This window comes from Giraffa tippelskirchi, chromosome 1 (assembly GCF_054371585.1).
Source record: "Giraffa tippelskirchi isolate mGirTip1 chromosome 1, T2T-mGirTip1v1.2.pri, whole genome shotgun sequence".
In the NCBI taxonomy this organism is placed as follows: Eukaryota; Metazoa; Chordata; class Mammalia; order Artiodactyla; family Giraffidae; genus Giraffa; species Giraffa tippelskirchi.
In genome coordinates this window covers 102,819,510-102,842,451 of record NC_137275.1, presented here as the reverse complement: position 1 = coordinate 102,842,451, position 22,942 = coordinate 102,819,510, and the positions used below count along the sequence as shown (strand labels likewise).

The 22,942-nt window shown below is 46.5% G+C and overlaps 1 protein-coding gene and 1 long non-coding RNA gene across 7 annotated transcripts in view; one reads left to right on the top strand and one right to left on the bottom strand.

Annotated features, from left to right (window-relative positions):
- Window positions 1-22,942, bottom strand: part of LOC145505566 (liprin-alpha-1-like) — a 488,322-nt gene that overhangs the window by 5,509 nt on the left and 459,871 nt on the right. Inside the window, exons 1-4 of one of the 4 annotated variants that reach the window (XR_014053137.1) lie at window positions 12,502-12,712; window positions 8,016-8,142; window positions 5,454-5,629; window positions 4,663-5,366 (exon numbers count right to left, since the gene is read on the bottom strand). Coding sequence is in view for 1 of the 4 variants with exons in the window: in XM_081488025.1 (XP_081344151.1) it covers window positions 5,269-5,366; window positions 5,454-5,635 (280 nt within the window). In the remaining 3 variants the exon portion in view is untranslated. Of the gene's footprint in view, window positions 1-4,662; window positions 5,367-5,453; window positions 6,795-8,015; window positions 8,143-12,501 lie in introns of those variants that run through there. The other 3 variants (XR_014053128.1, XR_014053121.1, XM_081488025.1) reach the window with 3 other exon arrangements.
- LOC145505653 (uncharacterized) overlaps window positions 12,863-22,942 on the top strand; it is a 118,088-nt gene continuing 108,008 nt past the window's right edge. For all 3 annotated transcript variants that reach the window (XR_014053182.1, XR_014053186.1, XR_014053185.1), the window contains exon 1: window positions 12,863-13,115. This is a non-coding gene — a long non-coding RNA (uncharacterized LOC145505653). The remainder of the gene's footprint in view (window positions 13,116-22,942) is intronic.

Sequence of the window (22,942 nt, the reverse complement as noted above, 5' to 3'; positions counted from 1 at the left end):
CTGAGCTGCGAGCCCAGGGCCCAGCTCTGCAGTCAGAGGGGAGCGCCCTCTCTCTGCAACAAGAAAAGCCCGCATAGCAACGGAGACCAGCATGGTCAAATAAAATAAGTTATAAAAATTTTAGCTGAATAATCTATGAGTTATATATATATATATATATTTAAAAGTGGCCCATCAATACTCCAAAATGATGGTTACCTTTATCATTCATTTCTTCTTAATCTGAAAGCTACACAATCCAAGATTTTGTTTCCTGAAAACAAAACACTGGGTCCTAACTCAAGGATGGTGACACACAAGGAAGACAGAAATCCAACAGATCAGATACCTGGAGGAAAACAAATATTTAAAAAGATCATGACAGAAAAGAATAACTTTAAAACAGGCAAAGATTTTGTCACCTGGCCTGAGGGCCTTTTTCCTGCAAACAGTCCACAGGCAGTAACACGTACGTTGTAATCACTACACAGTCATCAGCAGAGATGAGAGAAATTTAAACATTATGCCTTGTTTTTCCTGCCAGGAAAAGCAGAGATGGTGAAGTAACATTCTAAGAACTGGGACTTTCCTGGAGGTCCAGTGGTTAAGACACCGCGCCTCCAGTGCAGGGGGCAAGGGTTCGACCCCTGGTTGGTGAGCTGAGCTCCTACATGCCGCACGGTGTGGCCGGAAAGTAAAGAGAGTCCTCGGAATGGACACGAAGGCAGCTGAGAAGGCTGCTGTTTCAAGTAATAGTTAAAGACAGAATGAAAGAAAAGAGCCTCTGTCTTCCTCCATCAGGGAGCTGGACTTTTCACAGGTGTGTTTCTATTGGAGACGAAAAAGACACTGTTTGAAGATGGGAAAGAGAGGAAAGCCTGGGAATTTGTATTTATGGTTGAATGGCAACTGCTTATATTAATATTTAAGAGATGTTTTAGATTTCCCCCCTTTTTAAATAGTGCAAAATCTAGAGAAGGATAGGCATGACAAAAATTTTAAAATAAGGGTGAGAAAAACAGAAGAAGGAAACAAAAAACTCCTGATTACTTAGAAACTTATCACCCTAGAAAATCAACGGTTTTCATCCTATTTTGTTAATGCGATTGGTTTCACAACACACAATCTCATGATATTCTGACTACTGCTCTTAATACTATTGGCAAGAATAATAACAATATTAGCCAATATTTATTAAAACGTTATAGTATCCTAAATGTAATGGGTTGAATTCACCCCCATCCACAATAAATTCATTTACTGGAGTGCTTAACCGCCAGCGCCTCAGAGGCTGACCTTATTTAGAGAGCGCATCTTTACCGAGGGGATGGATTTAATTAGAGGTCATTGTTGTTGCTAGGGTTCCCCAGGGGGCACTGAGTCCTACTATTAAAGTGATAAAAACCTGCCTGCAATGTAGGAGACATAAGAGTCATGGGTTTGATCCTTGGGTCGAGAAGCTCCCCTGAAAGAGGGCATGGCAACCCACTCCAGTATGCTTGCCTGGAGAATCCCATGGACAGAGGAGCCTGGCGGGCTTTAGTCCATAGGGTTGCACAGAGTCAGACATGACTGAAGTGACTTAGCAAGCACACACACACGTTGTTGTTTAGTTGCTAAGTCATGTCCAACTCTGCAACTCCATGAACTGTAGCGCACCAGGCTCTTCTGTCCATGGGATTTCCCAGGCAAGAATACTGGAGTGGGTTGCCATTTTCCTCTCCAGGGGATCTTCCTGACCCAGGGATTGAACCTAAGTCTCCTGCATTGGCAGGCACTTCTTCACCACTAAGCTTGGGTGGGCCCAATCCATTGTGAGTGGTATCCTTAAAAAAGCAAAAATCCGGAGACGGACCAGCACACGGGGAGAACACCATATAAAGGCGAAGGCAGAGATGGGGGTGGTGCTTCCCACAGCCCAGGCGCGCCCGTGATTATCGCCAAACCACCAGCACTGACGGGCGAGGCGTGGGGGAGATGCCATCCTGACCCTCAGGAGGGGTCAGCTCTGCCTGAACCTTGGTTGTGGACTTCTGGCTTCCAGAAGTGTGAGGCAGTAGGTGTCTCTAGGGCTTCGATATTGTTGCCCCAGCAAACTAACACAGCAAGCACTGCATTAAACAAACTACACATAAACACTTATTAAATACTCAAAGGTTTTACATGCCAGCTTCTGCCTGTTGTTTTTAGCACAGAGTCTGACATATTCTCCCTAAGCACACATTGGATAAATAGTTCTAGTTCTGTGGTTCTCACATAAATTAAATGATAGCACAGACAGCATATAACATTTTAGTATGGAATGTTCTATGTTCCTACAGAGCCTCCATGATTTTTACTTCTTTAATGGCTATACAAAATTCTATCAATTTCATGATACTCTTATTTATCTGGTCATTTTCCTATTGCTGGATGTTTACGTGGATTTTAATGTATTACTATTATAGGTAACACCATGATGGACGTCTTCATGCCCAGATATTTTCCCAGTTTTTTAAGATGGAATGTTTACTTCCCTGTGGTAGTCATGAAGTTTATACACATTTCTCTAGTTATTATAATATGTATTATCAAATTACCTTGCAAGAGACTTCTGCCAATAAACCTTATTGATGTGGACATGTGTAAGTGTAGATATTTCATGATATTTACATCTGTATTGGGTCAAAATTCACAGTTAATTATTAAACCCAGTTTGTCAGATTATCATTCTATGTTTTAAATTTGATCTTTTTGATTTAAAACTTACTTTATCAAGTATCCTAATTGCACCCTTTCTCACGCTCTTGTTAGAAATTAAATTAATTTTGGATTCCCAATGACAAGGCTAGTTTTAAATTTTGAGGTTAGTTATTTAGAAAAATGAAAACACCCACTAAATGAGGTAATCAACTGATAAAATTGATGGAACTTAGTCATATTGAACTAGCACACCAATTTAGTTTAAATACTTGTCCTGATGAATGCAAATAGATACAAGCACAGCTTGTATATATCACAAATTGACCAAATGACAGTATCTAGTGTTTAACTGGCATTTCATGAAACAAAGATAAGTTGTGATGTATTTCAGATTATGAACACACACACGGCCCCATGATTTGCTTAAAACTGTAAAATCAAATACTTAAAATGTGAAAGCAGGTGAATTGGAAAAAGGAAAGTAGCCCAAAGATGTAATTTTTTCCGACCTCTAAGATATAAAAGGAAGAATTCACTTTGCGATTAGAAAGTTAAAAAGTTGAGTGATTCCTGGACACAGCACATTTTCTGGTAGGGATCTGTTAATACGATAGTCAGCTCAGGAAACAGACCAACTTAGTGATGCTGAGCCTGTTCTATGTGTTACTCCAGTGAATGTGCTAAAGAAAGAAATAAGCTTAATTTACCCCTTGGCCACCTGATGGGAAGAGCCAACTCACTGGAAAAAACCCTGATGCTGGGAAAGATTGAAGGCCACAAGAGAAGGGGGTAGCAGAGGATGGGATGGTTAGATGGCATCACTGACTCAATGGACATAAATCTGAGCAAATTCCAGAAGATAGTGGAGGACAGAGCATCCTGACAGCTGCAGTCCATGAGGTCACAAAGAGTTGGGCACAACTTAGTGACTGAAAAACAACAACAACACCCCCTTGGCTCAACATGGTCACTGAAAGGCATGGGGTGGAGGGAGAAAGGAGAGTGAGCATGGAAAGGAGAGAGAGGAGGAGAAAAAGGAAAAGCAGAGAGAGAAAGGGAAGGAAGAGCACAGAAGGAAGCGGGGAGGAAAGCAAAGGAAAGAGTCGGGAAGGGAAGCGGGATGAAGAGAGGCAGGGAGCTGCTAGGACATTTGTCTATAACTGTGATTGGTATGTTTGTTTATTTCACTTTAAAAATCCCATATGTCAGTGACAGCAGAGAGTATTTGTCTTTCCCTGGCTTATTTCACTGAACAGAAGACTCTCTAGGTCGATCGCATTGTTGTGTATAGCAGAGTTTTCTCCTTTTATGGCTGAGTAATAGTCCACTGTATATGTATATATCTCACAACTTTATCTCAGGGACAATTGGGGAGGGACAAAATTGGGGTATGGGATTAAGACATACAAGCGACTATGTATGACATAGCTAAGCAACAGAGATATATTGTACAGCACAGGGAAATATAGTCATTATTTTGTAATAGCTTTAAATGGAGTGTAATCTGTAAAACTGCTGAATCAGGGCTTCCTTGGTTGCTCAGTGACAAAGAATCACCTGCTGATGCAGGAGACACGGGTTCAATCCGTGATCCAGGAAGATCCCACATGCCAAGAAGCAACCAAGTCCATGCCCCACAACCATTGAGCCAGTGCTCTAGAGCCCGGGAGCCACAGCAAGAGAAGCCACTGCAGTGAGAAGCTGAGGAACCACCGCTAGAGAGTGTCCCCGCCTGCCGCAGCAAGGGAAAAGCCTGTGCAGCAGCAAAGACTCAGCACAGCCAGTAAAAAAAAAAAAAGAAAAAGAAAAAATTCTGAATCACTGTTACACACTTGAAACTAATGTAACATTGTAAATCAACTACACTTTACAAAAAAGAAAGATGAGGAAGGCAGAAAGGAAGGGAGGGGAAAAAAAAAACAATTCATGACGCACAGATAGATGCATGAAGTTTGTTAGCACGTGCACAAAGAGAAACTCACTTCAGTATAAGATACTCAATTTTTTAAAAGCCCAATGTTTTAATTGAATTAATTGATAGTGCATATAAATGGAAATTAATTAAAACAGTCATCACATTCAAATCAGATATTAACTTTGCTTTTTTTAAATGACAAAAGTAATCTTTAAGCAGTAACTTCATCTGCAAAGTCCTAAGCAAGGAATTTCTGTGAATTAATCAGTGGCATCTACAATCTGCAGAGTACTCAGCACCTTTGGTGGCTCAGATGGTAAAGAATCTGCCTGCAATGCAGGAGACCTGGGTTCAATCCCTAGGTCGGGAAGATCCTCTGGACAAGGAAATGGCAACCCACTCCAGTACTCTTGCCTAAAAAATCCCATGGACGGAGGATCCTGGTAGGCTACAGTTCACGGGGTCGCAACAAGTCAGACACGACTGAGCTCACCGACGTGAGCCCAAGGACGGAGCACAAGTTCTCTGGCCACAGAGGACGACCTCAAAAACAGTCCTTTCCATCCCTCCCTCCTCTGTCATGATGCGAGGTGTGTTTTCTCCAAGGAAAGCATTTCCTGAAGTTTTCTTTCAAATAGGAAATCACTGAGGCTGCTTATACACTGGGAAGCAAGAAATAGGACTGTACTAGCCTTTCAGGTCATGCTGGCTTTCTTCTCTTTTCCTTTCCAGTTCTTTTTGGTCATAGTTCAACCTTTGCAGGCACACAATTCCACACTGGAAACTGTTTCTGTTTCCAAGAGAAAAAAAAAATTTAGACCTGGCCGCAGGCAAACATCTCTCAGCAGGCTAGTGAGAACTTCTTGCACCGACTGACCTGTGAAAACTATCAACCATTTTCAGTTGCCCACGAAGGGCTTTCTTGGTCAAGTGGTCCAGCATCCGCACGTGCACAAGGCACTCCACGAAATAGCTACGGTTGTGCGGGAGGCCGAGACTGGGCAGCCACTTGTTGCCGATCCACTCATGTTTCACGTTCCTGTACGCGCGGGTCTGCATTCAGTAATTAAGGATGGTTAATTGAGGAAAAAATGGAGGAGGCAATGACAACCCACTCCAGTACTCTTGCCTGGAAAATCCCATGGACGGAGGAGCCTGGTAGGCTACAGTCCATGGGGTCGTGAAGAGTAGGACACAACTGAGTGACTTCACTTTCACTTTTCACTTGCATGCATTGGAGAAGGAAATGGCAACCCACTCCAGTGTTCTTGCCTGGAGAATCCCAGGGACGTGGGGGCCTGGTGGCCTGCCGTCTATGGGGTCGCACAGAGTCGGACACGACTGAAGCGACTTAGCAGCAGCAGCAGCAATTGAGGAAAAAAACCCACGGAAGCAGTCACAAGGGCCATTTACATCATCTTGAAAATGGATTTTTAAACAATTACATAATCTCAAAGGCTAAGCCAAAGACAACAGTATTGATCATAACTTCAAAATCATTTGATCTTTTCTTTGCTACCTTTTAAATTTGCTGTCAAAATTTTATACAAAGAAATTATACCATTAAAAGTCTATGACTCATCTGTGGCAATAAATTTAACCTATCTACCAAACCATGTTAAAATTGTCATGACCACACATTACTTCTCTGAAATAGCTTTTATACATCATAATATGTCAACAAAGAATGAGCACGACTCATGAACAAGTTTGAAGGATCGACCTAATTCTACTCACTAAAAATATCTCTGGCTAGCTTGAATTTTAGTTTCAACGCTTTGTGTTCTAAATTTCTTTAGCAACACATCTGCTAATTTCAAAGTCAGTTAAGTGTATTAAAAAATAGCTTTAAAAAGAAGAGATAAGGAAAACAACAACGAAATAGACTGAAAGAAGAAATAGACACACCCACGATTACAGTCAGGGACCTCAGTCTTCCTCGCCGTGACTCAATAACTGATTGAACAAGGAAGCCAAAACAGACAACCAACCAAGGTCAGTAAGGATGTTGAAGCCTTTAAACAATTCTCCAGGCAAGAGTACTGGAGTGGGTTGCCAAGCCCTCCTCCCGGGGATCTTCTCAACCCAAGGATCAAACCCAGCTCTCCCGCATTCCAGGCAGGTTCTGTACCATCTGAGCTACCAGAGAACCCTCTTAAACAGCACTATCAACCAACTTGATCTAACTGACATTTGATAGAACACTCTATCCAACAAGAAGCACGATAAAACTCTTCTCAAGGGGATACGGGACATTCTTCAAAAGACAGACAAATCTCAGCATACTTAAAGTGACTCAAATCATACAAAGCATGTTTTCTGATCTCAACAGATTTAAATTAGAAATTAAAAAACCCCTGATATCCAGGAGTCTCCCAAACATCAGCAAAGTAGCATATTTCTAAAGAATTCATGTGTCAAAGAAGAAATCACAAATGAAACAGGAAATATGTTGAAGTGAATAAAAGTGAATATACAATATACTAAAAAGCTACGGGACATGGCTAGATCAGTACCTGGAGGGAAACTGATAGGATTAAATACTTACACAAATGAAGAAAGATTCTGAATCGATACCCTAAGACTCTATCTTAAACAACTTATAAAAGAACAAATGAAATCCACAGCAAGCAGAAAGAAGAAAATGAAAGAGTAAAAATCAATGAAACAGAGACCAGAGAAACAAAATGAAATGAAAAAACTAAAATCAGGTTCTTCAAAATATCAATAAAACTGACTAAGCCGAGTGACGAAGAAAAAAGAGAAGACATAAACTACCAATATCAAGAATCAAAGAGGGAACATCAGTACAGATCCTATAGACACTGAAAGGAAAGGGTAAACTGTGAACAACTTCAGGCAACTTAGATAAAATACCCTACTTTGTTGAAAGACACAACCTATGAAAGCCACTCAGTAAGAAACAGATAACCTCAATCTATTAAAACTCAAATCCGTAGTTAGAAATCTTACCCACCCATACACCCACACGCACAAAATCTCTATCCTAAATGGCCTTAGTAGTGAATCCTAACAAACAGTTATGAAGAAAATCCTGGTTATACACAAACTATTCCAAAATAGTGAAGAAAGAAACACCTAACTCATTCTGAGGCCAGAATTCTCTTGATACCCAAACCAGACAAACATATTACAAGAATATCAATATCCCTCAGAGACACAGATGCAAAATTCCTTAATGACACATCAGGAAATCAGTAATCAATTAAAAGTACAAGGTATCATGACAAGTAGGGTTTATCCCAAGAACATAAGTTTCGGCCAACATTTGAAGAAATCAGTGAAATTCACCATATCAATGGACTGAAAATAAAAACCACAGTCTCACCTCAAAAGAGAGAGAAAAGGCATCTGACAATATTTATCATTTATATATGGAAATCTTAGCAATCTAGGAATGGAAGAAAACTGCCCCAACCTCATAAACGGCATCTACAAAAAATGTAGAGTTGACATCATATGGTGTTTCTCCTGAAGATCAGGAACAAAGCAAGGATGTCTGCTCTCTTGGCTTTTATTCAACTCTGTACTGGAACTCCTAGCCACTGTAACAAGACAAGAAAAAAGAAATCGAAATCATATGAACTGAAAAAACAATATAACTGTACTTGCTGACGACCTGATGATTAACGTGGAAAATGAATCAACAAAAGAGGTACAAGCATGAAAGTGAGTTCAGCAACGTTGCAGGATACAAGGTCAACATATAAAAATGCTCCGTACTTCAGCATACTAAACGAGACCAGAAATTGACATTTTAAAGAATACCCTTGATTATAATGTCATCAAAAACTATGAACTCCTCAGGGATAAATCTAATGGAATAAGGGCAAGATCTGCACAATGAAAATAAACACATGCCATGTACATACATACACACCAAAGAAAGCACTTGATGTTCTTCCGTCCAAAAAGACTAAGGTATGTTCTGAGGAATTATGTACGTTATGGAATCCTGGGAAAGGATTATCTACAAAGTACACAAGTAGATGATCGAGACTAATACTGGAAAAAAAGCAACCAATTGAAAAATGAGCAGAAGACCTGAACAAATTTCTCCAAAGAAGACAGGAAGAAGGCCACCAAACACATGAAAAGATGCTCCACATCGCTCATTATTCAGGAAATGCTAATCAAAACTACATGAGGTATCACCTCACACCAGTCACAATGGCCATCATCAACAATTCTACACATAATAATCGCTGGACACGACATGGAAGAAAGGGAACCCTCTTGCAATGTTAGTAGGCATGTAAATGGATACAGCCACTATGGAAAAGGAACATAGGTTTCCTTAAAAAGTAGGACTAAAACTACAATATGACACAACAATCCCCTACTGGCCATACACCCTGAGAAAACCATAACTCTAAAAAGACATTCGTACCCAATGTCCATTGCAGCACTATTTAACATAGGCAGGGCATGGAAGCAACCTAATGTCTCTCAAGAGAACAATGGAAAAAGAAGTTGTGGGACATACATGCAATGGAACACGACTCAGCCATGAAAAGGAACAAATACGAATCCGTTGAACTGAGGTGGATGAACCTAGAAACTGGGATACAGAGTGACGTCAGTCGGAAAGAGAAAAACAAATGTAGTATATTAATGCATACGCATGCGATCTTGTAAAATGGTACTGGTGAATATTTGAAGGGCAGAAATAAATACACAGATGTAGAGGAAGGACTTGTGAACTCAGCTGGAGAAGGAGAGAGTGGGACAAATGGAGAGAGTAGCAATGAAACATAGCCACTACCATATGCAAAATAGCTAGCTAATGGGAAGTTGCTGGATAACATAGGGAGCCCAGCATGGTGCTCTGGGACGACCTAGAGGGTGGGAGGCCAGGAACTGGGAGGCAGTCTAACCAAAGAGTGGATAATATACTTATTCGTGGTGTTGCATGAGGAAAACCAACCAAACATTGTAAAGCAGTTATTCTCCAAATAAAAATCAATAAATACAATCTGAAAACTATCATTCAACACATCTGTACTTTCATTTAAAGGTATACGGGATCATCTTCTATTCCTAGCTATTTTTCCAGTATAAGTGCTTCTAAATGTCATTAGAGTTTTTGAAAATATGATTTTAATAGCTACATAGCATTGCTTAATATCTCGTACATAAATAATGAACTTTCAGTCTCAAAATAGAAACATAATACTGAAAAAGGTTAAGATTTTAAACTAAAGCTTGCATTTTAATTCAGCTTAATGAGAATTCCTCTGAAGAGCTAAAATTCTTATGAAAAGTAAATATGTGGAGTCCTTCTTGCTTTCATCTGTTATGTCTTATTGTCATTTAATTCTAAGGACTCTTGGACTTTTGACATGTTTGCCTTTGACTGCAATTTTTGACTGAGATAAAATCTTCAATGTAGATATTAAAAATGTCAAGAAGCACTCTTGTAAGTGTGAGTCACTCAGTCATGTCCAGTTATTTGTGACCCATGGACTACAACCCACCAGCTCCCTGTCCACAGAATTTCCCAGGCAAGAATACTGGAGTGCGGTAGCCATTCCTTTCTCGAGGGGATCTTCCTGACCCAGGGGTCAAACCCAGGCCTCTCACATTGCAGGCAGATTCTTTACCATATGAACCACTAGAGAACCCTGACCCTGGTGTACCTGGATGTAAAAATCCTCAAAAAAATATTACCAAGCCAAACTGAAGCATACATTAAAAGAATCATACACTAGGATCAAATGGATTTATTCTGGGCCTGCAAGCATGATTTATTGTCTGTACATCAATTACTGTGAGACACAATATGAGCAAAATGAAGACTAAAATCATGTGATCTTCTCAATAACTGCAGAAAAAGCTTTCAACAAAGTGTAACATCAATTCTGATACCATCTCTCAATACAGTGGTTATCCATGGAACATCCTAAAGGGCACGTTAAGACAAACCCACAGCTAACATCCAACTCAGTGATAAAGAGCTGAAAGATTTTCCTAAAAGATCAGGAATAGTACAAGGATGCCTGTTCTCACCAATCTTGTTCAACATAGTGGCGGAAGTGTCCTACCCAGAGGAACTAGGCCAGAAAAGGAAATAAACGGCATCCCCATTGGAACAGATGAAGTTACACTGTCACTATTTGATTATGACAGGATTTATATGAAACCCTAAAAACGCCACCAAGTAAGAAGTATTACAACTAATAAACTCAGCAATATAGCAGGATAGGAAGCATAAGAAAACAGAAAAGTCCCATATACAAATGCATCAAAAAAAAAAAAAAAAAACTTGAAATAAATTTAACCGAGGAGCGGAAACACCTGTATCGTCACGGCCTCCAAGACATACAGTCTGGGTTCAAATCTCAGCTCACCCGCTGACCCGCACAGTGACCCAGGGAAAATCACACAATGATCTGAGGCTCAACATATTCAACTGTAAAATGGACACAAACCCAGGATCTACACCCAGGGCTGTGAAACTCCGAAGAAGTGCTTATTTAGGCCCGGGGATGGAGTGTCTCCAGGAGACTCTCCTTGTATGACACTCCTCTAGAACTGGGCTCTCCTGATCCTGTGGGTGAGGCTCAAGGGTAGAGCCTGGGAGCCAGATGGGAGGCGACAAGGATGAGGACAGAAAAGACTAGTTCTGTGTCAGGGAGGGAAGCCACCTCCTTTCCAGATCTCAGAGTGGGGCCTGCACCGAGGGCCCGGGGGATGCACAATCGGAAGTGATAACTCCGAACCCCCCACAGCAGGGATGGAGCCTTCCTGGCAAGAACCTTCTCTCTGGTCCAGGCTCCAGGGTGATGTGGTACTGCTCCCTGAGTGCTCCATGTCTCCACCAGGCAAAGAGCTCCCGGGACTTGGAGGTCTATTAAACCACAGGTGCCTGAGTGTCACAATGACACAAGGGCTAACACCATTGAAAATTAGCTACATTAAAAAAAATGACAGAAGTATGGACGAGGCAGGGCATGAAAAGCAGAAGGATTGACTACCTCTCAAGCCTTTAGCAGAAATCTCTCCACACCAGCTCAGCGGAGCCCGCAGGAGGAAAGTATCATGGAAAAGCAGGCCATGGGTGTATCTCTACACTGCTGGACCCAGGGACCCACGTCCCAATCCACCAACATCGTTTTGCGTATCCAGACACCAAGAGGAAGAAACACAGACCTTGCCTGAGAAAGTCTCAGCCAGACTTAATATTGGGCTTGCTGAGCATGGTCACATGGTCACTATGGACTCAGCCTCTCCTCTGTGCTCACATCCTCTGTCCTCACAGAAACACACACGGTTCACTTCAGAGATCCTCTGAGGGCACTTGTGTATACGACAAACGGGCAATGGTAAAATGCGAAGAGAAGACACAGAAGTGGAAACAAGCCTCTGGGGTACAAATTACCAAAGACCTGAAGTTCTCGATACTTGGCATTTTGAAAAAAGCTTCTTAATATGTAAACGCAGAAAGGACATTTCCAGGAGAAAGGACAAAGGAATCGTCCCATTGGGACAATATTGTATCCATAGGAGAAGGTAAGTTGGATCCCTACCTCACAAAACACCACCAAACCAATTAAGACTGCATACTAAGAACCAACAATTGAAAGAAAAACTTGACAAAATTCAAACAATTTTTGATGAGGAAATATCTTTTCTTTAAATTGAGGTATTGCTGATTTACCATAATTTGTTTGTCTAAGGTGTACAGCAAAGGGACTCAGATTCAGCCTCTCAGGTGCTTCCTTGGACAAAATTCATTGCCTTTGGGAGGCCCCTGGGCCATGCCCTCTACTCAGAACAGCTAAGAATCCTGAATACGCAAAGCAGCATGTGGTGGTCCTCCTGGGGGTTTTCAGATTGAATAAATTATTCTAACAGGCTACAAGAAACAAGCCCGGAGGTTAAGAGAGGATCTCCAAACTTACCTTCAAACCGGAGGCCTTGCTCCCTTGAATGTGGGTGCGTGCAACAGCGCTTGCGAAGCGAAGAGGTTTATCGTGAATCTTCCGTCTGCAGAGGACAAAGCGGTGTGTAGAGAGGACGCACAGGCAGGTCCCAGGACCCTGAGCACACGGACACAGTGACTGGACTCTCAGCCCTGCTCTTCGGGTACGGCACTCTCTCCACCCCTGACACAGGGCGAGCAGCTCACACGTGACCTGGAGTATGGTCACGGGACCTGGAATATGGTCCCATGACCTGGACCTGGCCAATCGGTGTGCTCCATCCTCCCTGGCCGCCGTGATTGGCTCAGGACTGGGGCTGTGACCAATCGGGGCCCAGGGCCGGACCTCAGGCTGGAATCAAGGGAGGAAGAGGAAGTGGAAGTTCCGCCAAAAGGGGTGTGGCCGGGTGAAGTCAGGCTACAGCGGTGGAAGCGGCGTGAGGTCAGCCTGGGGCAGTTGGTGGCTTTCCCGCGCCCGTCAGGGCAGAGCCGCCGGCCTGAGAATGAGGGCGCTGCTGAGCCCAGGGTCTGAGAGCGCCGGTTCCTGCCGTGGTCCCGGAGATCCACCTGAGACCTGAGCGAAGCCGTCTGCCGGTGAGTCCTCTCCTGCTTGTCTGTCAGCTTGTTTGCACCACGCTGGGTTTTCTGTCCAGCTGGCTAAGTGGAGACCCTGGAAATGCACGTGTGTGGGTTTTGGCTGGCTTCAGGGAAGAAACGCCAGAGGACACTGGGAGCCTCCAGTTTAATCTGGATTCAGGTCATATCTCTTGAAAGTGAAGTGAAGTTCCTCAGTCGTGTCCGACTCTTGCGACCCCATGGGCTCTACATTCCATGGAATTCTCCAGGCCAGACTGCTGGAGTGGGTAGCCTTTCCCTTCCCCAGGGGATCTTCCCAGTCCAAGGATTGAACCCAGGTCTCCCGCATTGCAGGCAGATTCTTTACCAGCTGAGCCACAAGTGAAGCCCGAGAAGACTGGAGTGGGTAGCCTGTCCCTTCTGCAGCGGATCAGGATTCGCGACCCAGAAATCAAACCGGGGTCTCCTGCATGGCAGGAGGGTTCTTTACCAGCTGATCTATCAGGGAAGCCCAGGATCTCTTAAGGCCAGCTAGTCATTGATATGTCTTAAGGCAAGCTACTCATTGTAGGGTTCCCCTAATTAGTCTTCACAGGATTAAGGTAGCAACCTGCTAAGGTAGCAATCAATGTCCTTTTTCTAGAGGACAAAAGCGGGGCTCAAAGGAGGTAACAAAGCTACAGCAAGGAAGTGTGTACCTAGACAAAACCCCCAGGTCCTGCTGTTAGAACTCAGGGGAGCCATATGGTGTGGCTTGTCCATGTGACAGGGGCTAAGGCGCCCAGCCCACACTGGGTACTGTGGGGACCTGACTTGGTAACTGCTGTCTGGCAGCTCTGAAGCTGACAAAAGCAGTTTGCACTAAAGAGAGGAAGGACACCTCCTTTCATCCACCCCACCACACCCTCGGGGTACTGCCACACCCTGCCCCCTTTCTCTGGCTTTGTGAGGGAATGAGTCACGCTCATGTGACCACATTGGCTGTCCACTTTTCACGGGCTACCAACTGGAGCTGCTACAGGAGAGGCCAAGAGCCTTTGTCCCTGAGTACCTCTCTTTCCTTTGCACCGTGGGGGCCCTCCTCCACACTTGCACACCAGAGGCCTCCTCTGAGACACGCAGGGACCCTCCCTCAGTTTGCAACAGGTTGCCTCCATGCCTGTCCTTTCAATGCCTCCCTCGAAACTCAGAACCTAGCCCCTTTGTCTACTCGCGGCCCACCTGGCTGCCATGGGAGGGCCAGAGCTTACAATGAATCCCAAGCTCAGATCTGACAGGCGGGAATCTGTGTATAAAGGACCTGATTATTCACGCTGTACAGGCTGTAGTAGGCTCCAGGGATCCGTAACCAGGGCTTGGGCCATAGTGACTCCGCAGCTGTTTTAATGCCTGCGGAGGGTTCTGCCTATAGTGGGGGTGGGGTGAGTCTCCTGAGGTTCTGAAGGCCAACTTTTTGCAGGTTCATGGTGCACAGAGAAGAGAAGGCGGAGTCCTTCCCTGGAGGTGGTCACAGCTCATGGATGAGCCAGACAGGCAGGCAGGGCACAATAGCACCTGAGCTGCCTTCATGAGGAAATGGTGTGAGGGCAGAGGAAGAGAAGCAGGTCTGCTCCCTCGTGTGGTGCCCAGGGCAGGTTGTCACCAGACTAAACACTTAACTATGGAGATGACCATCACTGCTGTCTGCAAAGGCTTTACACTGGCATGTGTCTTCATCTAGCGGTCAGGCCGTCTCTAAACTACACTGTCCATGGGCATGGCCTCTTCCTTGGAACTTGCCGTGTTTCGTCTCTTCCTTACTGAACATTCGTTTCCAAGAGGGTTTTTGGGCCACAAGATTGTTGAGTTTTCTCTAGCTTTGCCTCATGAGGAATGCTTTTCCGGTTGTTGGTGTGGTTTGTTTTTCCAGCTCTCTTTCTTGGGTTATTTTGTGAATTGGTTTCTGCCAGAGGAAGAGCTCAGAATTTGCCTTCTGGCTGAGATGTAACACTCACAGCAGCAACGCCTACCTGGATATTATGACCACATTTGCCGAAAGGGCTTTGTTATGCAGAAGACCCCTTGAAAGTACCTACCCTGTCCTTTCAGATACCCAAAGGCTATTTGCAATGAAATAGAAAACAATAACGCTCAACTTTAGTCTTACAATCTGTGGGGAGTCAGAAAAATCCCCTGGAGAAGGGAAACACTAGCCATTCCAGTATTCTCGCCTAGAGAATTCCATGGAGCGTGTAGTCCATGGAGTCGCAAAGAATCAGGCAAAATCTGATGACTGAACAACAACAATGAAGCTTCATCACTCATCAAACAGAGACAACAACAGTATTTACACAACTGTGTGCATGTTCAGTTGCTCCTTCGTGTCCACCTCTTTGCAGCCCTGTAGATTGTAGCCCCCAAGATCCTGTATCTGTGAATTTTTCAGGCAAGAATGCTGAAATGGTTTGTCATTTCCTCCTCCAGGGGATCTTCCCAGCCCAGGGATTGAACCCAAGTCTCCTGCATCTCCTACATTGGCTGGCGGGGTCTTTTCTGCTGAGCCACCTGGGAAACAAGTCATTACATCACTGGGTTATCCTAAAGTACTTAATGTAGAGTCTGGCTCTTGGGAAATTCTCACTGGTAATGTGAATATTCAGTCATCTATCATTATTGCTCATAGGATAATGGAATGGCCATGCTCACAAAAGGGAAAGAAGAGCCTTTCCAAGTCCAGTGAAATCCTTCGCCACACATATCTTTTTTAAAACTTGACTTTGAAATAAATATCAAACATAAAGACATTGGTTATGGCCACCAGAAAAGATGGAGTTGTACCAACAAGTGAGGATTCTTCTCCAAGTTCCAACATGCATGCGTTGTTTGCATGGCACCACCCACACTTCTGTGACAGCAGCTGGGGGTCCTGCAGCTTAACTCAGTGTGGACACTGCCTATCTGCGGGTAGTGCCAGACCCCACAGGTTAAAGGCCCAACCCTATAAGACCCGTGCCCCACTTGAGACATCATTTGCAAGCCCAGATGGTCACCTACGCTCTGACCCACTGGCCACCCGTTCAGAGGTTCTAATGACTTTGGGTTCTATTAATTGGTAGAGTGGCTCACGGAACTCAGAGAAACATGTTGCCTACTAGATCACAGCTTTATTGTAAAAGGTACTAAAACTCAGGAACAGCAGATGGAAGGGGATGCACAGGACAGAGTGTGTGTGGGGGAGGCACGGAACTTCACGCTCTCCAAGCCCCGCTTTCCCCAAATCCACATGTGTTCATCAACCCAGAGCTGTCCAGACCCTGTTTGGTGGTTTTTCTGGAGGATTCATCACACAAGCACAATTGGTTAAATCACTGGCTGTTGGTGATTGCTTCGACAGGAAGCCCTTCTCGCGTTCCCAGACATGGTAGTGGGGAGGGACCGGAAGTTCCAATCCTCTAACCATGTGGTTAGTTCCCCTGGCAAAAAGCCGCCCCCCTTTGGAAAAGAGGCACTCTCTGAAAAGTCATCTCATTCACCTAACAAGAGACACCTTGACTGCTGTCCCCACTTAGGAAATTCCCCGAGTTTTAGGAGCTCTGTGTCAGGACTGGGGGACAAAGACCAAAAATGTATTTCTTCTTATGAATACAAGTCACAAGGTCACAGTGACCCCAAATTTCAGTGATAATTTGGTACTATAGCTTTAAAAGGTTTTCAGCAGTTGATTGGACCTTTTTTAAAAAAAAATGTTGGGGCCACACCTCAAGACATGTGGGCATCTTAGTTCCCCAACCAAGGATTGAACCCACACTCCCTGCATTGGAAGGCAGAGTGTTGATCACTGGACCACCAGGGAAGCCCCTGATGGGCCCTTTTTTGATGAAAATGCTCCTGTGGTGTAAACTAAAGGGTTCAAGATTTCAAAAAGCTGGAGCTGAGCATGAGCCATCTTCTTATGCTGTCTTTAGATCATAACCGACTTTTCCATGGCCCTTGCAAGCCTGAGCTTTCCCCTGAGATGAGTCAGGCCCCAAGCAGCCTGTTTCCTTCCCCTGCTCGAGACCAGAGTCTATTCGGGGGCCGCTGGGCGCAGGCAGCATGCAGGGTGTGCGCGGGTCCACGCCAGCGGGATTAGCGAGAGATGCCTGGGATGGCTCATTGCCGGGTGTGCTCTGATTACAAGAAGTGAGAGGGTTTGGGGAACAAGATAGCCTCGGAGAGAGCCCAGCCACACAACCTTGCCCACTGTGAAACAAAATTGTGCTGCTTCCCCAAGGAGAAAGAAATCCATGGACTCCTTTGAATAATCAACGACCCCCAAAAGATGAAGAGTCTTAAAGTGGGATTCCTCAGCCTTGGCGTTGCTGGCATTTGATATGTTGCAGCATTTGTAAATACAACCGAAAATGTCCCCAGATGTCACCAGTGTCCCCCGGACCCCAACATTGAGGGCCAGCTGGACAGGCTGGACCAGGAGCAGGGATGAATGAAATGAAAGTTGCTCAGTCATGTCCAACTCTTTGCAACCCCATGGACTATACAGTTCATGGAATTCTCCAGGCGAGAATAATGGAGTGGGTAGCCTTTCCCTTACCAGGGGATCTTCCCAACGCAGGCATCGAACCCAGGTCCCACATTGCAGGCGGATTCTTTAGCAGCTGAGCCCCAAGGGAGGCCCAAGGGAAGACCAGGAGCAGGGATGGGAGAATGCAAAAGGACAGTGAAGCAAGAGAAATGGGGGCAGAGAAGCAAGTCCGCCCTCCTGAGACGTCTGCTGGCCCGGTCATCTGCAGTTGTGACCAGGTCACGGGGGCTCAGAGGTGTGTGACCCCCTGTGCTCCCCCAGGGCCAGCGGGTGTGTGAGGCTGAGCTGCTCCGGGGGAAGCGTGGGCCTCAAGCCCCACACAGATGTGCGGCGCGAGCCTTTCTCCCGAGTCAGGAGGTTTATTGTTGAGAAGACTTCCCGTGATGAACAGGGGAAGACCGGCCTGGCTGAAGTCGCGGTCAAGGGGTGGATCTTTTTTTGTTGTCGTTTGCTGTGAGGCTCAGGCATAAAAACTTTTATTAGAGAAGTCATGATTATGTATAGATGTGTGTAATTTTGATCTGATATTCAAATATTCAAATGTTTTCTCTTTTAGTTTCTCAGCTCAGTTCAGTTGCTCATTCGTGTCCAACTCTTTGTGACCCCATGAACAGCAGCACTCCAGGCCTCCCTGTCCATCACCAACTCCCAAAGTTTACCCAAACTCATGTCCGTTGAGTCAGTGATGCCACCTAAGCATCTCATCCTCTGTCGTCCTTTTCTCCTCCTGCCTTCAATCTTTCTCTACATCAGGGTCTTTCCAGTTGAGTCAGCTCTTCGCATCAGGTGGCCAAAATATTGGAGTTTCAGCTTCAACATCAGTCCTTCCAATGAATATTGAGGACTGATTTCCTTTAGGATGGGCTGTTGGATCTCCTTGCAGTCTAAGGGACTCTCAAGAGTCTTCTCCAAGACCACAGTCCAAAAGCATCAAGTCTTCTGCGCTCAGCTTTCTTTATAGTCCAACTCTCACATCCATACGTGAGTACTGGGAAAACCGCAGCCTTGACTAGATAGACCTTTGTTGACAAAGTAATGTCTCTGCTTTTTATTTTTTTAATCAGCTTACTCATTTTAGTTGGGGGCTAATTACTTTACAGTACTGTAGTGGTTTTTACCATACATTAACATGAATCAGCCATGGGTTTACATGTGTTCCCCATCCTTAACCCCCCTCCCACCTCCCTCCCCATCCCATCCCTCTGGGTCATCCCATTGCCCCAGCCCTGAGCATTTGTCTCATGCATCGAACCTGGAATGACGTTCTGTTTCACATATGATAATGTACATGTTTCAATGCTCTTCTCTCAGATCGTCCCACTCTCACCTTCTCCCTCAGAGTCCATAAGACTGTTCTATGCATCTGTGTCTCTTTTTCTGTCTCGCATATAGGGTTATCGTTACCATCTTTCAAATTCCATATATAGGCATTAGTATGCTGTATTGGTGCTTTTCTTTCTGGCTTACTTCACTGCGTATAATGGGCTCCAGTTTCATCCATCTCAATAGAACTGGTTCAAATGTATTCTTTCTAATGGCTGAGTAATATTCCACTGTGTATATGTAACACAGCTTCCTTATCCATTCGTCTTGTGATGGACATCTAGATTGCTTCCATGTCCTGGCTGTTATAAACAGTGCTGCATTGAACATTGGGGTACACGTGTCTCTTTCAATTCTGGTTTCCTCGGTGTGTATGCCCAGCAGTGGGATTGCTGGGTCATATGGCAGTTGTATTCTCAGTTGTTGAAGGAGTCTCCACACTGTTCTCCATAGTGGCTGTACTAGTTTGCATTCCCACCAACAGCGTAACACCCTCCAGCATTTATTGCTTGTAGACTTTTGGATAGCAGCCATTCTGACTGGCATGAAATGGTACCTCATTGTGGTTTTCATTTGCATTTCTCTAATAATGAGTGATGTTGAGCATCTTTTCATGTGTTTGTTAGCCATCTGTATGTCTTCTTTGGAGAAATGTCTGTTTAGTTCTTTGGCCCACTTTTTGATTGGGTCGTTTATTTTTCTGGAATTGAACTGAGCTGGTAGATCTTAAGGACACAGAATATTGGGAGTCCCAGATGGGGCTTCTGATACTGACGACCACAACCTGGGGGCTGGGGGTGGGGGAGGCTTAAAACAATACTAATCGATTCTCTCCCAGTTCTGGGACCAGAAGTTTATTGTATTTTCTTTATTTTTATTAAATTAGGTTATTTATCTATCTTTTAACTTTACAATACTGTATTTGTTTTGCCATACATTGACATGAATCCACCATGGGTGTACATGTGTTCCCCTTCCGAAACCCCCCTCCCAGCCCCCTCCCCATCCCATCCCTCCAGGTCATCCCGGCGCACCGGCCCCGAGCACCCTGTATCATGCATCGAACCTGGACTGGCGATTCGTTTCACATATGATAATTGACATGCATCAGTGCCATTCTCCCATATCATCCCGCCCTCGCCCTCTCCCATAGAGTCCATGATACTGTTCTATATATCTGTGTCTCTTTTGTTGTCTTGCATACAGGGTTATCTTTCCGATTTACTAAATTCCAAGGCGTCAGCAGGACCGGGCCCCCCGACCCGGGCTCTGGGGGAGCGTCACTTCCAGCTCTTCCAGTTTCTGGGGCTCCAGGTGTTCTTGGGTTTGGGGCCACGTGCCCCCAGCCTCCGCTTCCTACTCACATGGCCTCCTCCTCTCTGTGTGTCCTTCCTCTTCTTATAAAGACACCCAGCATTCTGCATAAGGCCCAGCTAATCCTCTATAACCTTATCTAACTTGATTTCATCTGCAAAGACCCCATTTCCGAATAAAGCCCCCCTCGCAAATATGAGGAGTTGGGATGTGGGTGTCTCTTTTGGAGGGCACCATTCACCCATCCACAAAGCTGGGCCTTTACACATGAGCGGTTATCCCAGGAGTGGGGGGAGTTCACGCAGGACCCCTCGAAGTACAGCCATGGGTGGGGGAGGCATGGCTCGTGGTTGGAAGGCTGAGCGGGGCAGGTGGTCTGGTGGGAACCAAGCTTTGAGCTGGCTGCCTGGGTGCAGGGTCCCGGGGTGTGCATGGAAGCCCCTGAGGTCGTCAGTACGCAGGTTCTGACTCAGCAGGTCCAGGTGGGCCCCACACTGCGCTTCTCACCTGCTCCCAGGGTGTATAAACTGCTGAGCCTGGTCCACGCTTGGAGGTGTGAGGAGCGTGCAGTCCTGTTTCCCAGGAGCCGTCAGAAACGTCCCCAAGGAAGGCCCCTCCCCAGTGTCCACTCAAGTCCCTGATCCCCTGTCCAGTGCCCCTGAGGTACCCAAGACAGAGGCCCGCACACCCCGCTGGGTGCCCCGGGCCAGGAACCCAGTGGAGGGGGAGGGGCGGGCCTGGAAGAAACGTGCTCATGGCTCCGTGTGTGGGGCGGATGGAGGCTGAGCCCGGCCGACGGGCTGTGCCCACAGGTGACCCACTGGCCCCCGCCCCCCGCCAGGCACTGTGGTCCCAGGGGAGCTCAGCTTGAAAACTGCTTCCCCAGCCACCCAGAGGAGGGGCCCTGGTTGTCAAATTAGGATCTGACAGCTTGATCCAGAAGACGGCCCCCGAAGTCAGTTTCACACATGAGGGTCCAGGAGGGGGTCATGTCAGAGACCCCTGGGACAGCAGATAGGATGGAAACGGTGGGGGAAGGTCCTGGAGGCAGGCAGCCCAGGCCTGCCTTCTGCAGGAGCGCCTCTTCTGCCCACCCCCCACTCCTCTGTCCCTCTGATGGCGTTGGGATCTGAGCCAGGGATTCCAGGAAATGGAAAAGAGCAGCTTGTGCGCCAACATGTTTCCCTGTACCTGAAACCCATCAGCATTTTTCAAGTCCAACCTCAAAGCCAGGGCGTTATTGATGTCCTAGGAATGTCTTTGTAAGCCTCCCAGAGTGCGGGCGGACACCCGGGCTGGACTCGGGAATTGAGGCCCAGGGAGCAGGCCCGGAGGTCTGGCGTCTGAGGAGCCCCAGACTTTCTGTGCGAGGGAGGACTGAAAAGCCACTCTCTGGGGCTGCCTTTCCTGCCTCCAAGGACGATAGCCTCCCCTACCGCGTTTGGGCTGAGAGTCATCCTGGGCTGGGAAGCGCTGGCTGGGAGGTCATTTTTCAGAGGCCATTGCCCAGGGGGCCCCGCGCCCAGGGAGAGCTCCCACACTGCCTGGGAACGTCAAGGCGCCCTCCACACGGCTGTTCTGTCACGTTTGCTCTGTGGGAGGGAGCTCGCGAGACTAGGCCTGTCTGCACCGTGCTCGGCTCCTGCAGGGAGAACACCGTGGGCGCCCGCCTGGATCCCGGGCCTAGGGGCCCCAACCGGCATTTTTCTCCTGGGAAGGCCACACGCGGAGCGGCCCAGCAATGCCTTTGGAGCCATCCCGTGGCTGTTTGCTTTCGTCTGCCGGAGCTAGCTTTGCTCCCCTCAGCGGCGTTGGACAGGGCCGGGGTAGGCCCGCCACCCCTCGCCGGGGGCCCCTGGGAAGTGCGGGCTGGCCTTGGCCAGGGGACACCGGCATGGCACACGGACCTCTCCGCCATACTCACCTGGCCTCCTGCCCCATGGGAGGACGCGTTGCCCTAGGACTATCTTTGCAAGGCTCCCAGAGTGCAGGCAGTCACCCGGGCCTGACTCGCGAATTGAGACCCTGGGAGGAGGCCCGGAGGTCTGGGATCTGAGGAGCCCCACACTTGCTGGGCGAGGGAGGACTGAAAACCCACTCTGTCGGGCTGCCTTTCCGGCCTCCAAGGAAGATAGCCTCCCCTGCCAACTTCGGGCTGAGTGTCACCCCGGGCTGGGAAGCACTGGCTGGGAGGTCATTTTTCAGGGGCCATGGCCCCTGGGGCCCCGCGCCCAGGGAGGGCTCCCACACTGACCGGGAACTTCAAGGCACCCTCAAAAAGGCTGTTCTGTCACGTTTGCTCTGCAATACTAGGCCTGTCTGCACCGTGCTCGGCTCCTGCGGTGAGAACACCGTGGGCGCCCGCCTGCATCCCGGGACTTTCTCCTTAGGCTTTTAGTTACATCATTTTGCAAGAGGTACGGACTGACATATGCAACACTTAAAAAGACGTTAGTTGAAATTCTTGTTTTATATAAGGCCTGTGCTGATCTACAGATCTTCCTTGGTGGCTTGCTAAGTTGCTTCAGTCGTGTCCGACTCTGTGCGACCCCATGGACTGCAACCTACCAGGCTCCTCCGTCCATGAGATTTTCCAGGCAAGAGTACTGGAGTGGGGTGCCATTGCCTTCTCCGCCCTGGTGGCTTA